An 18117-nucleotide genomic window follows, 5' to 3' on the forward strand; every position below is an offset into this window, starting at 1 on the left:
GTATATGAAAAGAAAGTGTTAGAGGAATATGGACCAAATGCTGGCAATGGGAGTTGGTCAGACTGGGATGTCAGGTCAGCACGGATGGATGTATTTCTGTGCTGTCTGTCTACTACTCAATAACAAGTGATCATAGAAGCTTACACTGTGGAAGCAGGCCATTCAATCCATCAAGTCTGCACCAACACTCCAAAGAGCATCCCAACCAGACCATTCCTCCACCCCCCCCCTCCCCATAATCCTGCATTGCCCATGGCTATTCCACCTAACTTGCACATCAGTAGACACTACAGGCAATTTTAACATGGCCACTCCACCTCCTGAGGGAGGAAACCCATTCAGTCACATGGAAAACATGCAAACTCCACACAGACAGTCCTCTGAGGCTGGATTCGAACCTGGGTCATCGGTGCTATGAGGCAATAGTGCTAACTACTGAGCCAAAACAGAACTTGTTTTCATCATACAAACCACGCCCCCCCCCCCAGTGGTTACAGAGATCCAGTGATCATTTGGGTCCATAGACCAATCAGTTTCAATTCCTGGAAGACCCTGCGCCCCCAGGTGAGTTGGACAGTGTTTTATAATTCCAACTCTCTGCTTTTTGGTCCTCTGTTCACCACAATGCTTCTGCAGCTGTCAGTCTAGTTTAGTCACCCCCTCATGTTAACCTTCCATTGTCTACCAAAATTACCTAGAGTTTCTTTCTTATTGGTCGATCTCCCTGCCTCTCAAGACTAAGAAGTGAAGATTTGAGTATACTTTGTGCACAACTGGTTTATCCATCCATCACCTGCTCTGACTGATCCACAAATTGTGTCAGTGGTCCTGCATCCCTCTGTCAAAACCACTCATTATTCCAGGACCATCCTGAAAAGATAACTCAACCTTTACTCCCCAAAACTGACTTGGTTATGTTGCAGCTGTACACCGCTCTGTTTAGACCCAATCTAAAGAACTGTGTTCAGTTCTGGGAACCGTACCTCAGGAAGGATATATTGGCCTTGCAAGCAGCGTATTGTGGATTCACCAGAATGTTCCTGGGGCTAAAAGGGTTAAATTATGAAGACAGGTTGCACAGACTGAACTTGTATTTCCTTTCTTTAGATATTTTTATTGAAATTTAACATTTTTGCAAATTTACAAAAATAAACAAAACTCTCAAATACAAACATTGATGTACAATTAAATCATATATACAATAGTCATAATTTAACAAAGAAAAGAGAAAGAAAGAAAACAAAAAAAGAAAAAAAAAGAAACGAAAAAAGAAAGGAAAAAAAAACTCAACTTTCTACTAATCTAACCTATAACTAACCAGAGTGTATACCTAAGTCTCTTACATGCTCGGAATGTATAAACATCAAATATAATAAAACCCGTATTCGCGCAGGATTCCTCTCCCAAGGGGCCCCGGAGCCGCCCGGTCTGAAATCTTCACTAAATAAAAGCCCTTGTTAGGATAGCCGAAATATCTGCATTTATATAATTCAAAAAGGGCTGCCATATTTTATAAAATAATTCAGTCTTTCGGTGCACCATATGTGTGAGGAAGTCAAGGGGGATATATTCCATAATTAATCTGTGCCAATTTGAAAGTCCAGGGGGGCCCTCAGCCACCCAGTTCACCAAAATATTTTTCCTTGCACAGAAAGAGAGAATAGAAAATAGTCTCTTCCCATGCATATCCAGAGATGAGAGGTTCGAAAAGCCCAAAAGGAGAGATACAGGGTCCACCCTAATTTCCGTTCCTAAAATTTCTGTCAGGGTATTTGCCACTTTAGTCCAGTATCTGCGGATTTTCTGACAAGTCCACAGACAATGTACAAGAGTACCCACCTCTATTTTGCATTTAGGACACATTGGAGATGTTCCTGCCTTAAATTTTGCCAGTCGAGCCGGAGCTATATGGGCCCTATGAAGTATCTTTAGTTGGATAGCCTGAGTTCTGTTACAGATAGCAATTCTTCTAGCATTTTCCCAAATGTCATTCCACATATCCTCAGAGATTTCTAGCCCCAAGTCCTGCTCCCATGTTTTAAGCAGGTCATCCATGTCTCCTGAGACTCCATCATGTAGCAAATGGTATATAGTACTAACGGAGGATGCCCCCGCTGGTCGTAAGACATTACGTTCTCTGTCTGATTTATAAAGACTATCTATTAATGTAGTCTTCCTCTGTATATAATCTCGAACTTGGAAGTATCGAAAGAGATCCCTATTAGGTATTCCGAATTTCAGACGCAGCTGCTCAAAGGACATCAGGATCCCATCTTTAAATAGGTCCCCTAAGCATGAGATGCCCCTGGATCTCCAGAGTTTAAAGGTGGCATCTGTAATCCCCGGTTGGAATCCCCATGCGCCTACTATTGGTGCATGGGGGGATGTTTTATGTGAGTTACCCTCATTTTGCCGCATTATATTCCAGGCCTTAATTGTGTTTAATATTATGGGATTTTTACAGTGGTCTGTAATGATTTTCCTCTTATCTGAAAATAAAAGGTTAATAAGTGGGTATTTTACTTGGGAGGCTTCGATATCCAGCCAAATTGATTGTGGATCAGATGAAACCCAATCAGCTATGTAACTTAGTAGGGAGCTTAACTGATATTTCCTAAAGTCTGGGAAGTCCAGTCCTCCCCTTGCCTGTGGAAGCTGTAGCTTCTTCAGCTTAATAAGGGGCCGTCTATGGTTCCAAATAAAGGAGCCCAACCAGCCATATAATTTACGTAGGGCTAGCCTTGGCAGCATCAGCGGGAGCATTCTCATAGGATATAAGAGACGGGGCAGAACATTCATTTTAATTAATGCTATTCTCCCTAGCCAGGAAATCGGAAGGTCTCTCCATCGCTGGAGGTCCTGCCTTATCCTTTCCATTAATTGTACAAAATTAGCCCTATACAGCTGATCAAATACTGGCGTGATAAAAATACCTAAATATAAGAAGCCCTCCAGGGACCAACGGAAGGGAAAAGGGGATCCGTCCATTAAGTGGGGTATCATAGCCAGACCACCCATTGGCATGGCTTCCGATTTTGAAAAATTAATTTTATAGCCTGAGAATGCACTAAATGTATTAATAACTTGAATTAGACGAGGCACTGATATTAAAGGATTACTGAGGAATAAGAGAACGTCATCTGCATCGAGGGTAATTTTGTGTTTACCTGTACCAATCCTCAGGGCCGTTATATTAGGATCAGTCCGGATGGCTTCTGCTAATGGTTCGATTATCAGTGTAAACAACAATGGTGAGAGAGGACATCCTTGACGGCAGCCCCTACGCACACTGAAGCCATCCTATCTTAACCCATTAGTAATAACAGCTGCTTTGGGGTCATTATACAATGTTGAAACCCATTTGGTAAACACCTGTCCAACGCCAAACCTTTCCAATGTGTAAAATAAATATGACCATTCAACCCTATCAAATGCCTTTTCCGCATCCAATGAAATTACTACTCCTGGTATCTTTCCCTGATGACAGGCTTGGATCATATTCAAGACCCTTCTGATATTATTGGATGATCTGCGGCCCTTAATAAATCCCGTCTGGTCCTCCTTTATAATATATGGCAGTACCCTTTCTAGTCTTAGTGCTAACATTTTTGAGAGAATTTTAAAGTCTACATTTAGTAAGGATATTGGTCTGTAAGATGCACAATCTTCTGGGTCTTTTCCTTTTTTGAGGATAAGAGAAATATTTGCTTCTTTCAGCGTGGGCGGGAGACAGACCTGACTATGCGCAAAATTATACATATCCATAAGTGGGTCAACCAATATTCCTGTAAATTCTTTATAGAATTCAGCTTGGAAACCATCTGGGCCCGGTGCTTTTCCGCTCTGAAGTTGCCTAATTGCCTCAAGTATTTCTTGGACTGTTAAAGGGGTATTTAGGGCCGACACCTGTTCCGGAGTCAGGCCCGGGAAGGTCAAATTTTTTAAAAATGACTGCATCTTCCTAATCCTATCTTCACAATCCTGCGATCTATATAGTTCAGAATAAAATTCTTTAAAGGTCGCATTGATCTTTTTATGATCATGAGTCAGGGTACCTGTACTTTCCTTGATGGTCAGAATAGTTTGAGGGACTTTCTTTTTCTTTGCAAGAAATGCTAAGTATCTACCCGGTTTGTCGCCATATTCATATAATCTTTGTTTCGCAAATAATATTTCCCTTTTAGCCGTTTGAGTAAGCGCGGTGTTTAAAGCTGTCCTAAGAGCTGTAATCCTCTGCAATTTTGTGATAGAAGGTCTATCAGCGTATGCTGTTTCGGCTGCTTTTAGGCGAGCTTCGAGCAGACGCTGTTGCTCTCCCTTCATTTTCCTCTGGGTCGCTGAATAGGAGATGATCAAACCTTGTGCATAAGCTTTGATGGTCTCCCACATCATTGACGGATTGCTAGCCGTACCAGTATTAATTTCTAAAAAAGTTTTAAGTTCTTGGGAGAAGTACTTTAAAAATTTGCTATCTTTTATCAGGAAGGGGTCCATACGCCAATGCCGAGCAGATGTCCCATTGTTCTTTACCTTAGTTTCCATGTATACAGCGGCATGGTCAGAGATTGCTATAGTACCTATTTTACAGGTTGCTATAGAGTTTAGAAAAATCGATGGGGCAAAAAATATATCAATTCTTGTGTGACATTTATGTGGATTAGAGTAGAAAGAAAAATCTCTACCCTGTGGATGGAGACATCTCCATACATCTACCAATCCTAATTCTTTATTCAGGTCCGCCAGTTGTCTAGATCTGGGAGATACTCCAGCGGCACTCTTGGGAATCCTGTCTATTTCCGGATCCATAATACAATTAAAGTCTCCCCCTATAATTGTATGACGGGCACCAAAGGCCATCAGTTTTGAAAAAGCTTCCGTTATAAATTTAAAGGGGTGTGCCGGGGGGCAGTATACATTTAAGATCCCATATTCCTCTCCATTTATGAGGGCTTTAATCAAAATATATTGTCCAGATTCGTCTTTTATCTGATTTAGAATTTTCAAAGGGAAGTTCTTCCGGACAAGGATAACGACTCCCCTGCTTTTTGAATTAAAAGAGGAAAAAAAGGCCTGATCAAATCCGCCCTGTCGTAATTTTAAGTGTTCTTTATCCGACAGGTGTGTCTCCTGTAGGAGAGCTATATCAACTCTCTCCTTCTTAAGATTTGATAATATTTTCTTCCTTTTAACTGGCGAATTACTCCCCCTGACATTCCAGGTGCACCACTTAACCGACTGTTCAGCCATAATCATCTGGACAGATCTGAGACCCCTCGGGAGGGGAAACCCTATCTAGAACATCCCGAGCATGGAGCATACAAGATTTACAAAAGTAAAGATTCTCTGATACACTCAAAACAATATAACAAAAAACTCTTTCTAAGTATAAAAAATATAAAACATTCCGAATTGGAGATTTTCTCCCTTGTTCCCAGGGAGCGTCACTTCCTCTCCCACAGTCCATCTTACCCTCTTCCAACCAGTGCCCCACCCTTGACCCAGGTGTTCCTCAATAAAATGAGGAGAATTCAAATATAATATAAAGCTAGAGTTAACAGTGAACACCCCACCCCCACCCACACCCACATCTAAATATATTTGGGAATATTAATACCATATATAACTATAAGATTACAATCTCAACATGTAATACTTAAATATAATACCACAAAATAACAGGGGAAAGAAAAACAACCCCGCTCCTAAAAACAGAAGTAAAATAGAATAAGGTAACCACCTCTCCCCATCAACATTAACCAAACGCCCCAACATATATATATACATACACACATAGGGGGAAAGATAAGATGAAGGGATGTAAACCAAAATAATGGGAAAGGCAGACCAGCGTCCACAATCTCTTACAGTTTACTTAAGAGAGTCCAAGAATTCCTTAGCCTTCTCCGGTGATCCGAAGTTATATATGGATCCTTCGTGGCTAAGGCGTAGCGTCGCTGGATATCGTAAGGAGTACTGGATATTTAAGTCCCTTAAACGCTTCTTCGCCTCATCGAATGCCTTCCTCTTTCGGACCAAAGCTGGGGAGAAGTCCTGGAACAGCATGATCCTGGATCCTTTGTGGGTCATAGCTTGGGGATCTTTTCCCAGATTTCTTGAGGCTTCCAGGAGCATCTGCCTCTCCCTATAGCTCTGCAGCTGGAACAGGACCAGGCGTGGGCGCTGGGTTGAGCCGGGCCCACGTACTGTGACCCGGTAGGCCCATTCTACCCTTACCTGGCCTGATCCATTATGCAGATTTAAAAGTTGTGGCAGCCAATGCTCTAAGAATGCTGTCAGCTGACCTCCCTCTTCCTGCTCGGGCAGGCCCAACAACCGAATATTTTTTCAACGACATCGATTTTCGAGGTCATCAATGTGGTTTTCTAGGTTCTGGACTCGATTCTCGAGAAAACGGATGTGGTCGGCTGTTGATTTTATCACAGTCTCTGAGGCTGCGGCCTTCGACTCCACCTGTCTGACTCGGCACCCCAATTCCTGAATGTCTCTGCCCTGCTTCTGCAGCTCGGCTGATAGTGCTTCTCTGCTCTGCCGAGACTCATCGATAAAAGCATCAATCTTCGCCTCCCACCTGGCAAACATCTCCTCAAAGCTCATCTTCATTGGTAAATCTCCTGAAGTAGCTGAAGACACCTTTGTTGCAGATGAAGAGGGAGAGGGTGGGGGAGGGGTCCCTGCTTTCTTAGAGCCGCCTGTTCCCTTCCCTTTACTCATTTTCCAGCTAGTATTAGACTATCTAAATGTACTAATAGGTAACTATTTAAGGTTAACAACTATTATAAATGGTTTAGTGAGTGTGGTGGGGGTGGATAGCCCACTTTTCCCAAGTTTTGGGTAGAGCACTGTGGACTCAGTCTTGCTGGGTCGCCGCCATCTTGGATCCCCCATCTTGTATTTCCTTTAATGTAGCACATTCAGGGATGGTCTATTTGAAGTGATTAAGATGAGGAAAGGTTGAACAAGCTGGGCTTGTATTCACGAGTTTTTACAAGAGTAAGAGATGATTCGATTGTGTAAAAAAAATTCCGTTAAATTTGGACTGTGGCTGTAAAAAGATCATGAAACCAAGATACTACAAGAGAAGACTACAGTTTTCAAAAATCAAGGAACAGAGCAAGACTGATCAGGGTGATGTCAACAAGCAGATCTTCACAACAAGGGGACTCAAAATCTGGAACTCTCTCCAATAGAAAAATCTGTTGAGGCTGAGTGTCAACTGAAAATTTCAATTCTGAGCTTTATAGGTTTATTGTTAAGCAAGGGATTCAATGGTTACCAAGTCAAGGCAAGTAGACAGAGTTAAGATATGGATGGCCATGATCTGATTGAATGGTCAAACAGGCTCGAGAGATGACTCGTTCCGACGTTCCTTAAATCACTTTCAATTGCTCATTTCAAACAACAAATGGTTAACGTCAAAGGACAAAAACAAAGAACTGTGGATGCTGGAAATCTGAAACAGAAATTGCTGGAGAACTTCAGCAGGTCTGCAGTATCCATGGAGAGAAAGCAGTCAATGTTTCCAGTGACCCTTCTTTAAAATTGGTCAGTATCATCCTCTTCAAACTCCAGCTGAACTTCTGACCCAATACCATATCCTATCATATAGATCCCTACTCCCCCCTCTGTAACATCTCCTATATCCAACACACCCATCTCATATTAGTCCATCTCTTGTTTAAATCCTCTTCCAGGCCATTGCTGCTTCTGGACTTGACTAGACCATTCCAATGCCCTCCATGCTCCACCCTCCATAAACTTCAGCTCAGCTAAGACTCGAAACTCTCTATTCTAACTCACACACCTATCATCCCTGTGCCCCAATTTAAAATTCCAACGCTCCAATACAAATTGCTCCATTGCCTCAGCCTTTCTTATCTCTACCACTAGTAAACAGATCTCCATCCGAGATCCATACATCCTTCCAATTCTGGTCCATACCACACCCACCCTATCTGCTTCACTTCATCGTTGACTTCTTTGGCTGACCCAAGGATGACTTCCATTCAGGGTCACGAATGTCTGCTGTGTGTCCTCATGTGACTGATTAACTGAGTCTCGACCTTCAGATGTTAGGGCATATGGGCAGGGCCTCCCGCAGTGTAGACATTGAACAGCAGCATGTATTTCTCTACTTCTCTGCCTCATTATTAAAGTGTGGGGACTCAAATCATGATGAAATTTGACAGTCAAGTTGCCACCAATCTGAACGATTGACAGCCAGCTTTTCTCAGTCATTGAGGTCAATGCTACCATCTTTCAAACGGTGCCTTTGCATCATTTTCTCTCTCCTCCCTGGAACAATGGGCACTTGAGAGAACAGGAAGTGGTCGGAATAGCATTTTACAGCCATCCAGACACAACGGCCAGAACATCGAAATTGATTTTGTAGTAGTTTTACCTGAATGTTCGTAGACCTGCCTTTGAGAAGGAAACCAGAGTTTGAATCCAGAGGAAGCTGCAGTGACATTGATAATGGAATTTTCCGGGTGCTGTTACGTGCCACTGATACACAGTCCAGGTCTTGCTGTCGGTCAGGAATGTGGTGACATCAATTGTTTTCTACATTTATCGAGTTTTTTTCCCTTTCAACAGTCTTTCTAAGTTTGTAAATTCTTTCAGCGGAGATGAACGTTGCTATCCCTAACTGCTGTAAAGAGAATGGAGATGAGCTTCCTACCTCATCCTCTGCAGTCTAAATCTTACTGCTGCAATTTGTAGGCTGAATGGAGATGGCTGATCTTATGTTGGATCTCATCAATGGATGCCTTTTCTGATAGGTGGCTGTAGAGTCAAAAAGTGTGGTGCTGGAAAAGCACACCTGATCAGGCAGCATCCGAGGAGCAGGAGAGTCAATGTTTCGAGCACGAGTTTCCTGATGAAGAGCTCATGAAACATCGGTTCTCCTGCTCCTCGGATGCTGCCTGACTGGCTGTGCTTTTCCAGCATCACACTTTTCAACTCCGAGCTCCAGCATCTGTAGTCCTCACTTTCTCCTAGTGGCTGCAGAGGTCTGGGAAGTGCTCAACATATTCTAGAGTTTCAGATTCAACATATACGGGGAGGTGGAATATCTGCCTGACCAGGTGAGTGTCGATAGGAGCTTTGTATTGGCAGCATTTTGAAAAAATCGAGATTGGATTACAAATCTGTTGTAGAGTGAGCAGCAAAACTGCAGCCATCTGCTAGTGTATGTTGTTTGATTTGATTTTTGAATGTAGAAGATTAATATAAATGAGTTTCCCATCGAGAGGGTGTTTAATTGAGAGCATTTGATCATTGATGAGGTGAACAGCCACTTTCAGGTAGATTGTAAATAGAATAGTCATGGTCACACAGCCTTGCTTGACACCTGGATTTGGAAAGTTTCTGTTTCAGATCTCTCACTCAAAGACAGTTACAGTCATATCATCAAGAAACAACTGAATGATTGGGATGGAGTTCCTTGGAGCACAATCCACAAAACCTTGCAATTTACTGAGTTAAATACTTTGCTCTCATTAGTAAATGTGACGAAGAATTCTGGGATGTATTTGCTAACCACGTTGGAGGTTCCTCTGGAAGTTCCAAAGCCAACTCAAATGATGTACCTGTGATATTTGAGCCACATGGGAGACTGATGGCTGCTGGGACAATTATTGACTTGCCAGAACGAACATTTTGAACAGCTCATCAACCGTGAATCTACTGGGGCAGCTGATACCCTCTAGTCTATCCCCTCATGTCCTCTGGTAAAATCCATGGGTGAGTCACCATCAATAAGAGTGCTGCAACAAGCAAACGGACGACAAACAACAAAGTCGGCAGCCCCCATGGTATTCCAGTTGAGGTTTACAACGTTGGTCAACATTCACAGAAGGTGTGATCCTATTTACTCATGGTCCAGTTTTAGAGGAGGAATTTCCCCAAACCCAACATCAAGGATATGGTAACTGTAATAATTATCATGAAGAGAGATAAATCATGCTGTGGATTCTATTCAGCTATTTACCTCTTGTCCACAGCAGGAAATGTACTGACACACATTCTCCTAAATCACCCACTTCCTGTGGCTGAGGACATCCTCCCAGAGACACAGTGATATTTGTGCATAGGTTGGAGCTTCTATACATATTGATGTCCTCATTTAATGGTGTTTGATGATCAGGTCAAACATTAAAATCACTTTCTTGAAACAATTGGTGAAACTGATGGTGAGGGAGGTTTGAGACAGACCCTGTTGAGACAGTGCTTTGGAATGACAGCTCCCCCTTTTTGTGTGCAGTGGAGGGTAAATAACAGACAGCCCTCAGTGCAACCGAAGCAGGTGACCCAAATCCAAGTCCTTGTGGAGACATCAGTATCTGGTGAGAGAGAAGGTAGTGAAACAATCCTGGAAGTATCTGTCTCCAGTGTGGGTTTGGTGATGTTTTTGGAGGCCCAACAACCTTGTGAAGGTTTTATTCCAGAACTCTCATTGATACAGTATTCTCTCCTTGGAATGCACTGCTGGGTCAGGATGCTACACTGTGTGAAAACCTAGTCATGCATTTCACATCGGAATGGTTTCTCACTCTGCTTTATGCTTCAGGAAATCAAAGAAGTGGGTGAAAGCCTTGTCAGAAACAGTTGACTTAAAGTGTCTTTGGAAACCCTCTGATGTTCTGACAGATTTGAAGATAGTACAGTTCCTTTAATGCTAACCTCACAGTTAGAAGGTTACTTCCCAGTGTGGATCTTCTGATGGACCAGGAGCTTCGATGACCTTGGGAATGATTTATCACACATCTCACAGGTAAATGGTCTCTGCTCTGCATGAATACATTCGTGTGTGCGGAGGTTCGATGACTGCGAGAATGATTTTTCACATATCTCGCATATGAATGGTTTCTCCCCTGTGTGAATACGTTGGTGTGTGCGAAGCGTGGATGAAGTTGAGAATGATTTTTTGCACTCCTCGCATGTGAACGGTTTCTCCCCTGTGTGAATCCGCTGGTGTTTGCGAAGGTTTGATGAGTCTGAGAATAATTTGTTGCATACCTCACATGTGAATGGTTTCTCCCCCGTGTGTACACGTTGATGTGCACGGAGAGTGGATGAATCTGAGAATGATTTATTACACACTTCGCAGGGGAATGGTTTCTCTCCTGTGTGAATGCGTTGGTGTGCACGGAGATTAGATGAGTGTAAGAATGACTTATCACACACCTCACACGTGAACGGTTTCTCTCCTGTGTGAACCCTTCGGTGTATGCGAAGGGTCAACGAGTGAGAGAATGACTTGTCACACGCCTTACACATGAATGGCTTTTCTCCAGTGTGAATACGTCGGTGTTTGCGGAGGGTGGATGAGTGTGAGAATGATTTGTCACACACTTCACACGTAAATGGTTTCTCCCCTGTATGAATGCGTTGGTGTGCACGGAGTTTTGATGACTCTGAGAATGATTTGTCACATTCCTCACACGTGAATGGTTTCTCCCCTGTGTGAGTGCGTTGGTGCGTGTGGAGATTCCCCAATTGCGAGAATGATTTGCCACAAACCTCACATGTGAATATTTTCTCCCTTGTGCGAATACGTCGGTCAGTCATAAGCATTGACAACTGAGTAAAGGCTTGGTTTTTCACTCATGAGCACGTTTCCCTTGCACAAAGCTGCCCTTGTGTCAACAGTGAAACTTGTGTTAAGAAGTCTTATCAGCTGTTGAGCTCTCCTCAGACTTGAGCGGCCTTCAATCTGTAGGAATGAGTCAGTTGTTGATGAGGCTCAAAGGATGATTGAATTGTCATCACACTTGGAGCCACACACACTTTCTCCCAGCTTCACCCTGACTGATCACCCACAGCCAAATCTTCAGAAAGGTTGGTTCTGTTGGAAAGTTCCACACCACTGACCAGTTTCAGATCTGATGATATGTCAAAGCTCCCCTGACCCGACCGATTTCCAGATGATGGTTTCACTGCCCAAACATCTCTGTGTTGAGCAATGCTGTGAAGGAACTGGATGTCTTCCCACACTTGTGCAGTTGTTTCTGGGGGATGATCAGGGGGAGTATCTATCCTGTCTTTATTCTCTGGTATAGTACGGTGCAATCCTTCTGAAAAACAGGAAAAGACACCATGATTTCCACCAACTCCCTCTCCTCCTTTTCTTAAGGGTCTGACTCCTCAGTGTAAGACTGTTCCACAGTAAATGCCAATCTGCATTCAAATACAAATCCTTTCTTTACCTCACTTGACTGTCACACACTGTTTCTAGCAGATACACTGGATAGTGACCAGGAGCAGACAATGTGGCTTCTCTCGCTCCTCCCCCTAGGCCCTCCCTCATCTCAGGCAACATGAAGCAAATTGTAAAGAAAAAACGGTGAAATTAAGTCCAGTTGTTCTGATAAAGACCAATTTTACATTGTTTTGTATGAAACACAATTGGGAGAAGTGATAATTCAATCTAGAATTTTCCATTTCTCCCCTTAGATTAACAATTCAGAGTTTAACAACCATCCTGCCTGCAAGCTGACCGGCATATTCATTCACACTTGTGCTCTGACCTATAGTTGCTTAGAGTCTGACAACATCACACTTTTAAAATTTTTCATCTTTGATTTTACATCTGTCCGTTGTGACTCCTCCCTACCTCTGTAATTTCCTCCAATATCACAACCCTCCTAGATCTTTATACTTCTCCAATTCTAGCCTCATATGCTTCTCCCATTTTGACTGCGACACCATTGGTGGCAATGCCTTCGGCTGCCAAGACCCCAACCTTTCGAATTCTCTCACCAACACTCTCCATCTCACCTTCCTCCTTTAACACTCTCCTACAACCCACCTCATTGTTAAGCATATCTCTGCAAATACCTCATGTAACCAGTATCAGTGTTTGGTTGATAACTGAATTGTGGACAATTGTCAATGCGATTTTATGGAATTCATCCTGACATTATCTTGAAGTTTAGTTTGAGTGATCTCAGGGATGGGAGCTGCTTACTCAGGAATTATGTCAATTTGTTTTTGACAAATGCCTTTCTTCTTGATCACTTCTGCTTTGTTGTATTGCAGGGGTTCATCAAGAGCTAATTTTTGTTTCTCAAAGATGTACAGCCAGACTGTCAAACCAGAAACTCAGCAAATGTTCTGGGGACCCAGATTCAAATCCTGCCATGGCAGAAGATGGAAACTGAATTCAATAAAAATCTGGAATTAACAGTCTAATAATGAATCGTGAAACCATTGTTGATTGTTGGGAATAACCCATCTGGTTCACTACTGTCCTTTAGGAAAGGAAATCTGTCATTCTTATCTGGTCTGGCCTACACGTGACTTCAGACCCACAGCAATGTGGTTGACTTCTAACTACCTTCTGGACAATTAGGGATGGGCAATAAATGCTGGCCGAGCCAGAAACACCCACATCCCATGAGTGAATTTTAAACAAAAAAAAACAGTGCAGAGAAAGATCAGGGAGGGAGCCTGCATCCTAAAGGGACACCTTCCAGTGCTCCTTGACAACTGAGTTCAAAGCCATGTGCAGCCATCTCTACCCTGCTCTGTGAGGTTATAACCCTTCAAGGTTATAACCCTATCTCTTCACAGTGACTCTGCCCCTCACTGGGAGACTGCTTCAGGTGGTAAACTGTGAGTGGAATCATGCTGCTCCAAATGAAATGTCTATTCACTTCCCAAAATTTTAGACAAAAATCAACATACTTGAATTTGTATTGCACCCAAGGTGCTCTGCAGGAATGTTAACTATATTTGGAAACTTGGTATGTATACATTAACTGCTACATTACTGAAATAAATACACTTCAAAACTATTCACTTTCTTTAAATCTGGTTGTTGTGAAAGGCTTTCTCTAAATACAATCTTTGTTTTTGTTCCTGAATAAGTTAGGGAGATAGGATGCTAGGAAGTCTTGGAGAAATTTGAAAAGACGGGAAACATCCAGTAACTGAGCATTCACAGTCCACAGGATAAAATGGTGTGAGACTTTTCAAAGTTTATACCTTGGCTCCTGACTATATCAAATGTTGTATGCATTGAACATTTTTCATATCATCTCTTCCCTGACTTTATTGTGTGCATTGAGAGACAGCAGGTTGTTAGGTTGTAAATTATTCCATTAATCAAATGCTTTTAAGCTTAATTTTTAAATTAATTATGTTGATGTTGAATTCCAGTTATTGGTTATAATGCATCCATTCTTAACGCTGGAGTCTGAAATTTGAAAAAAAAGGGTGTTAGGAACTGCAATAGTTTGAGTAATTCAGATTATCAATATGAGTGAGCTCTGTGAATTGCGTACTTTTAAAAAAACAATTAAGCTTCTTTAAATATATGGAATGGACTGCCAGCAGAAGTGGTTGAGGTGGGTACATCAACAACATTTGGACAAATACATAAGAAGGATATGGACCAAGTCGGGGTCCATATGTGGTTAAATGGGGTTAGTGTGGACAGACATTTTGGTTGGTATGGACCAGTTTGGGCCAAAGGGCCAGTCTCCGTGCTGTAGGACTCTGACTCATAACCAGCTCCCAACACACAGACAGAACTCAACAACAGAATATCAGTAAAAATCCTCTGACACACTACACCTCCCAGCTAATGACACCTCGCCTTCTCATATTCAGGGATGAGCCATCAACAAAACTCAGCCTGGAAATCAGAGGGAAATGCATTCAATAAACACACTCAATATCCAACACACAACTCCAGTCACACAGTTCAGCACAAAGCACCGAGTAAACAGCTCTCTCAGCTGGATCTTCTCACACAGCATAAGGGACATATCCACCCCTGATTACCCACGGGATAGTCAGACTGCCTGAAGATTGGTGTGGATATTATGGGATACAATTTGTATAAAAGCTGCTCCTTCACTCACCATCTCCTCACTTGGTTTTCAGTCCCTATAGGAAGTGAACCAGCTCTGGAAGAGGAAGAGGAGACAATGGGCAGAGTGGGTGGGCTCTCTGATTGATGTCTCTCACAGTCAATACAAATATTTCTGATTTGGAGATGCCGGTGGTGCTTCCAATTAAACCTGTTGGACTATAACCTGGTGTTGTGTGATTTTTAACCAAATATTTCTGGAGCAACATGAATTTCCGGAAACTTGGGAAACTGACCGGGGAAATGAAGGTGACTTTGAGCAGCAGATCAGGTGGGGGTTTAAACTTGTCACTGTTCCATCTGAATAAAACCTCACTTATTGCAGCGGCTGTCTCAGTTCCGCGGTAAATGATTTCTAGGGCGGGAAGAACATTCTTCATCCTCGGAGGCTTTCAGACTGACAGCATCAGTGTGGGATGTGAATGTATTTGACAGCAGATCGGAAGAGGAAGACCACAGCAGCCAAGGCAGTGAAGTGAGATGCACTTAATACGCTCTACATACGTTCCTGGCTTTCAAAGTGCATCCTTTGTATAATAAAGTCATAGAGATGTATAGCACAAAAAAACCCTTCGGTCCAACTCTTCCACACGCACCAGATATCTTAAATTAATGTATCCCCATTTGCCAGCAGTTGGCCCACATCCCTCTGAACCCTTGTTGTACCAGCCTCCACCACTTCCTCTGGGAGCTCATTCCATAGATGTGTCATGCTTTGTACGAAACATTTGCCCCATAAATCCCATTTAAATCTTTCCTTTCTCACCTTAAACCTATGCCCTCTACTTTTAGACTGCCCTACCCTTGGCTATTCATCCCATCCATGCTCATGATTTTACAAACTTCTGTCAGATCACCCCTCAGCCTCCAACGCTCCAGTGAAAATAGCCCCAGCCTATTCAGCCTCTCCCTGTCACTGAAACCATCCAATCCTGGCAATATCCTTGTAAAATCTTTTCTGAACTGTTTCAAGTTTAACCAGAGCATTCCTATTGCAGGGAGACCAGAATCAAATGCAGTATTTCAAAAGTTCCCTAACCAATATGCTGTACAGCTGCAACATAACCTCCCAACTCCAACACTCAATGTACTGACCAAAGGTAAGTGTACCAAATGCCTTCTCCACCAGCCTGTCCACTTTCAAAATACTGTGGATCTGCACCTCAAGGTCTTTTTGTTCGACCACACGCCCCAGGATTTTAACATTGAGTGAATAAGTCCTGCCCTGCTTTGCCCTATCAAAAAGCAGCACCTCACATTTTTCTAAATTATACAAAGGTCCCATTGTACTCTGCTTGAATCTTTTTCATGGTCCACTACACCACCAATCTTAATGTCATCAACTATTTAATAATGACAGTTACATGGAAGGGAAGGTATTTAAATGTGATATGTGTGTTCAAGCATTCATATTGTTATCAATACTTGTGAATCATGAACACTTTCACACTAGGGAGAAACTGTTCAAGTGTGAAATGTGTAACAGGAGCTTTACAGAACCATCAAACCTGATCAGACATTAGTCAAAGATGTAATGCTGAAAAAGCACAGCCAGTCAGGCAGCATCCGAGGAGCAGAAGAATCAACGTTTCAGCCCTAAGCCCTTCATCAGGGAGCCAGTCTCTGTGGCTCAATTGATTAGCACGTTCGGCTGTTAACCAAAAAGCTGATCAAGCACTAGTCCATTCACACCAGGGAAACGAACATTCACATGTGATGTATAAAACAAATCCTTCTCCAGCTCATTGAAGTTCTTCTGCATCAGAGGACCATTTAAATGAGTGAGAGACAAGACTCTCACACTCCCTACAACACTCAGAAATTACCAAACTATTCACACTGTGGAGAAACCATTCACCTCTCAAGTAATTTCACATAGTCAGCATATCTCTTGACACACATACAGAGGAAAGGAAAAAGTCTGTGATGGAGATGGTGTGGGGTTGGGAACTCAGCAGGAGATTGAAGAGGATGACACTGACCAGTTGTGATTGGAAATAAAAAGGGGAGAGAGAGCAATTGAGAGGAATTTAAGGAATATAGAAACTGGAATAATCCCTTGAGCCTGTTACACCATTCATTAACTTTTCAAGGATTCTGTTGGTTTTCGGGAGAAGTTGTGGCTTATCTTTTCTCTTCAGGATAGCCCTGGAGTAATGACCAGTTTTGACAGAGAAAAGCAAATGCACTCATGGTTAATGTAACCCAATTCATATTACACTCCCTGAAAATTCATTTCATGTTCTGGGAATAATCTTGACTCATGTACAAATGATTTGTCATTCTAACTGATCTAAAGTTTGGTGCAGTGATTATTGTGTTGTTATTTGTTCTGTTTCTACAGAAAACTGATGATTTGTAACTCTCAATTAATTCAATTTTCAGCCTAGCCCCAACTTCCTGATTTATCAGAACACTGTGTTCCTGAGCACTCAGGATCCCACAGAAATACTCAGGATCCCACAGTAAGTGTCAGGTGTACAGTATATTGGTCAATGTCACTGTGGGCTGGGATAATTTCTATGTCTTCCACAGTTTCCTTCGACTGGGAGTGGTGTATGAGACAACTCCGGCCTGTGTTTGTGCCCATGTCCGTGGCCAAGAACAGGTCACCAGCCAGGAATCAGTGCTTACAGGACAACATCAAGCATGACCAGTAAGGAGATTCTCTCACTCTCAATACTTACTGTAGGTGTACTAGAAGGATTTACAGGTTGATCCTAAATTGTTTAACGAAATTATGAACATAATCTGTGGCTGTCAAGTCCTGAGCTGGGACTTGAATCCGGAGCTCTGACTCAAAAGGACCTTACCAGCTGTACCACACAACCTCCTACTTTCTGCATAATTTCCTGTTAACAGGAAGCATAGTTCCCTAAAAAAAACCCAAAACCTCCATTCATATTTCATCTTTCACAACTTCATGGCATCTAAAAACACCTTACAGTGACTTAAGTGTTTTATGAAGTGCATTGAAACACGGATTAGGCCAGAGTTATTAGGGGGGCATGCCAACTGATAACGAATTGTAAAGTTGTCTGCAATTAATCAAAAAAATGGAAAGCTGAGGTAGTGATATGTTCTTTTTTTTCCCCTTGAGATCCTTAGACCCTTGATGCAACTGCAACCTGCCAACTTTTGTGAACAAGCAAAATTTATTAAGCGTAGTACAGTACAAGCTTTGGAGAAACCCTGAACACTCTTCACCATGCTTCGAGGCG

The 18117-nt window shown here is 42.5% G+C and overlaps 1 protein-coding gene across 1 annotated transcript; it reads right to left on the reverse strand.

Moving 5' to 3' along the window:
* Positions 1–8970: 8970 nt before the first annotated feature.
* LOC132832786 (zinc finger protein 271-like) lies at positions 8971–14911 on the reverse strand. Its single transcript, XM_060850935.1, has 2 exons — positions 14889–14911; positions 8971–12095 (listed from the first exon to the last, which is right to left on the reverse strand). The coding sequence occupies exon 2, from the start codon at positions 11593–11595 to the stop codon at positions 10717–10719; it is 879 nt and encodes a 292-aa protein (XP_060706918.1). The 5' UTR covers positions 11596–12095; positions 14889–14911; the 3' UTR covers positions 8971–10716.
* Positions 14912–18117: the final 3206 nt, after the last annotated feature.

The sequence above is a fragment of the Hemiscyllium ocellatum genome, chromosome 35 (genome assembly GCF_020745735.1).
Source record: "Hemiscyllium ocellatum isolate sHemOce1 chromosome 35, sHemOce1.pat.X.cur, whole genome shotgun sequence".
In the NCBI taxonomy this organism is placed as follows: Eukaryota; Metazoa; Chordata; class Chondrichthyes; order Orectolobiformes; family Hemiscylliidae; genus Hemiscyllium; species Hemiscyllium ocellatum.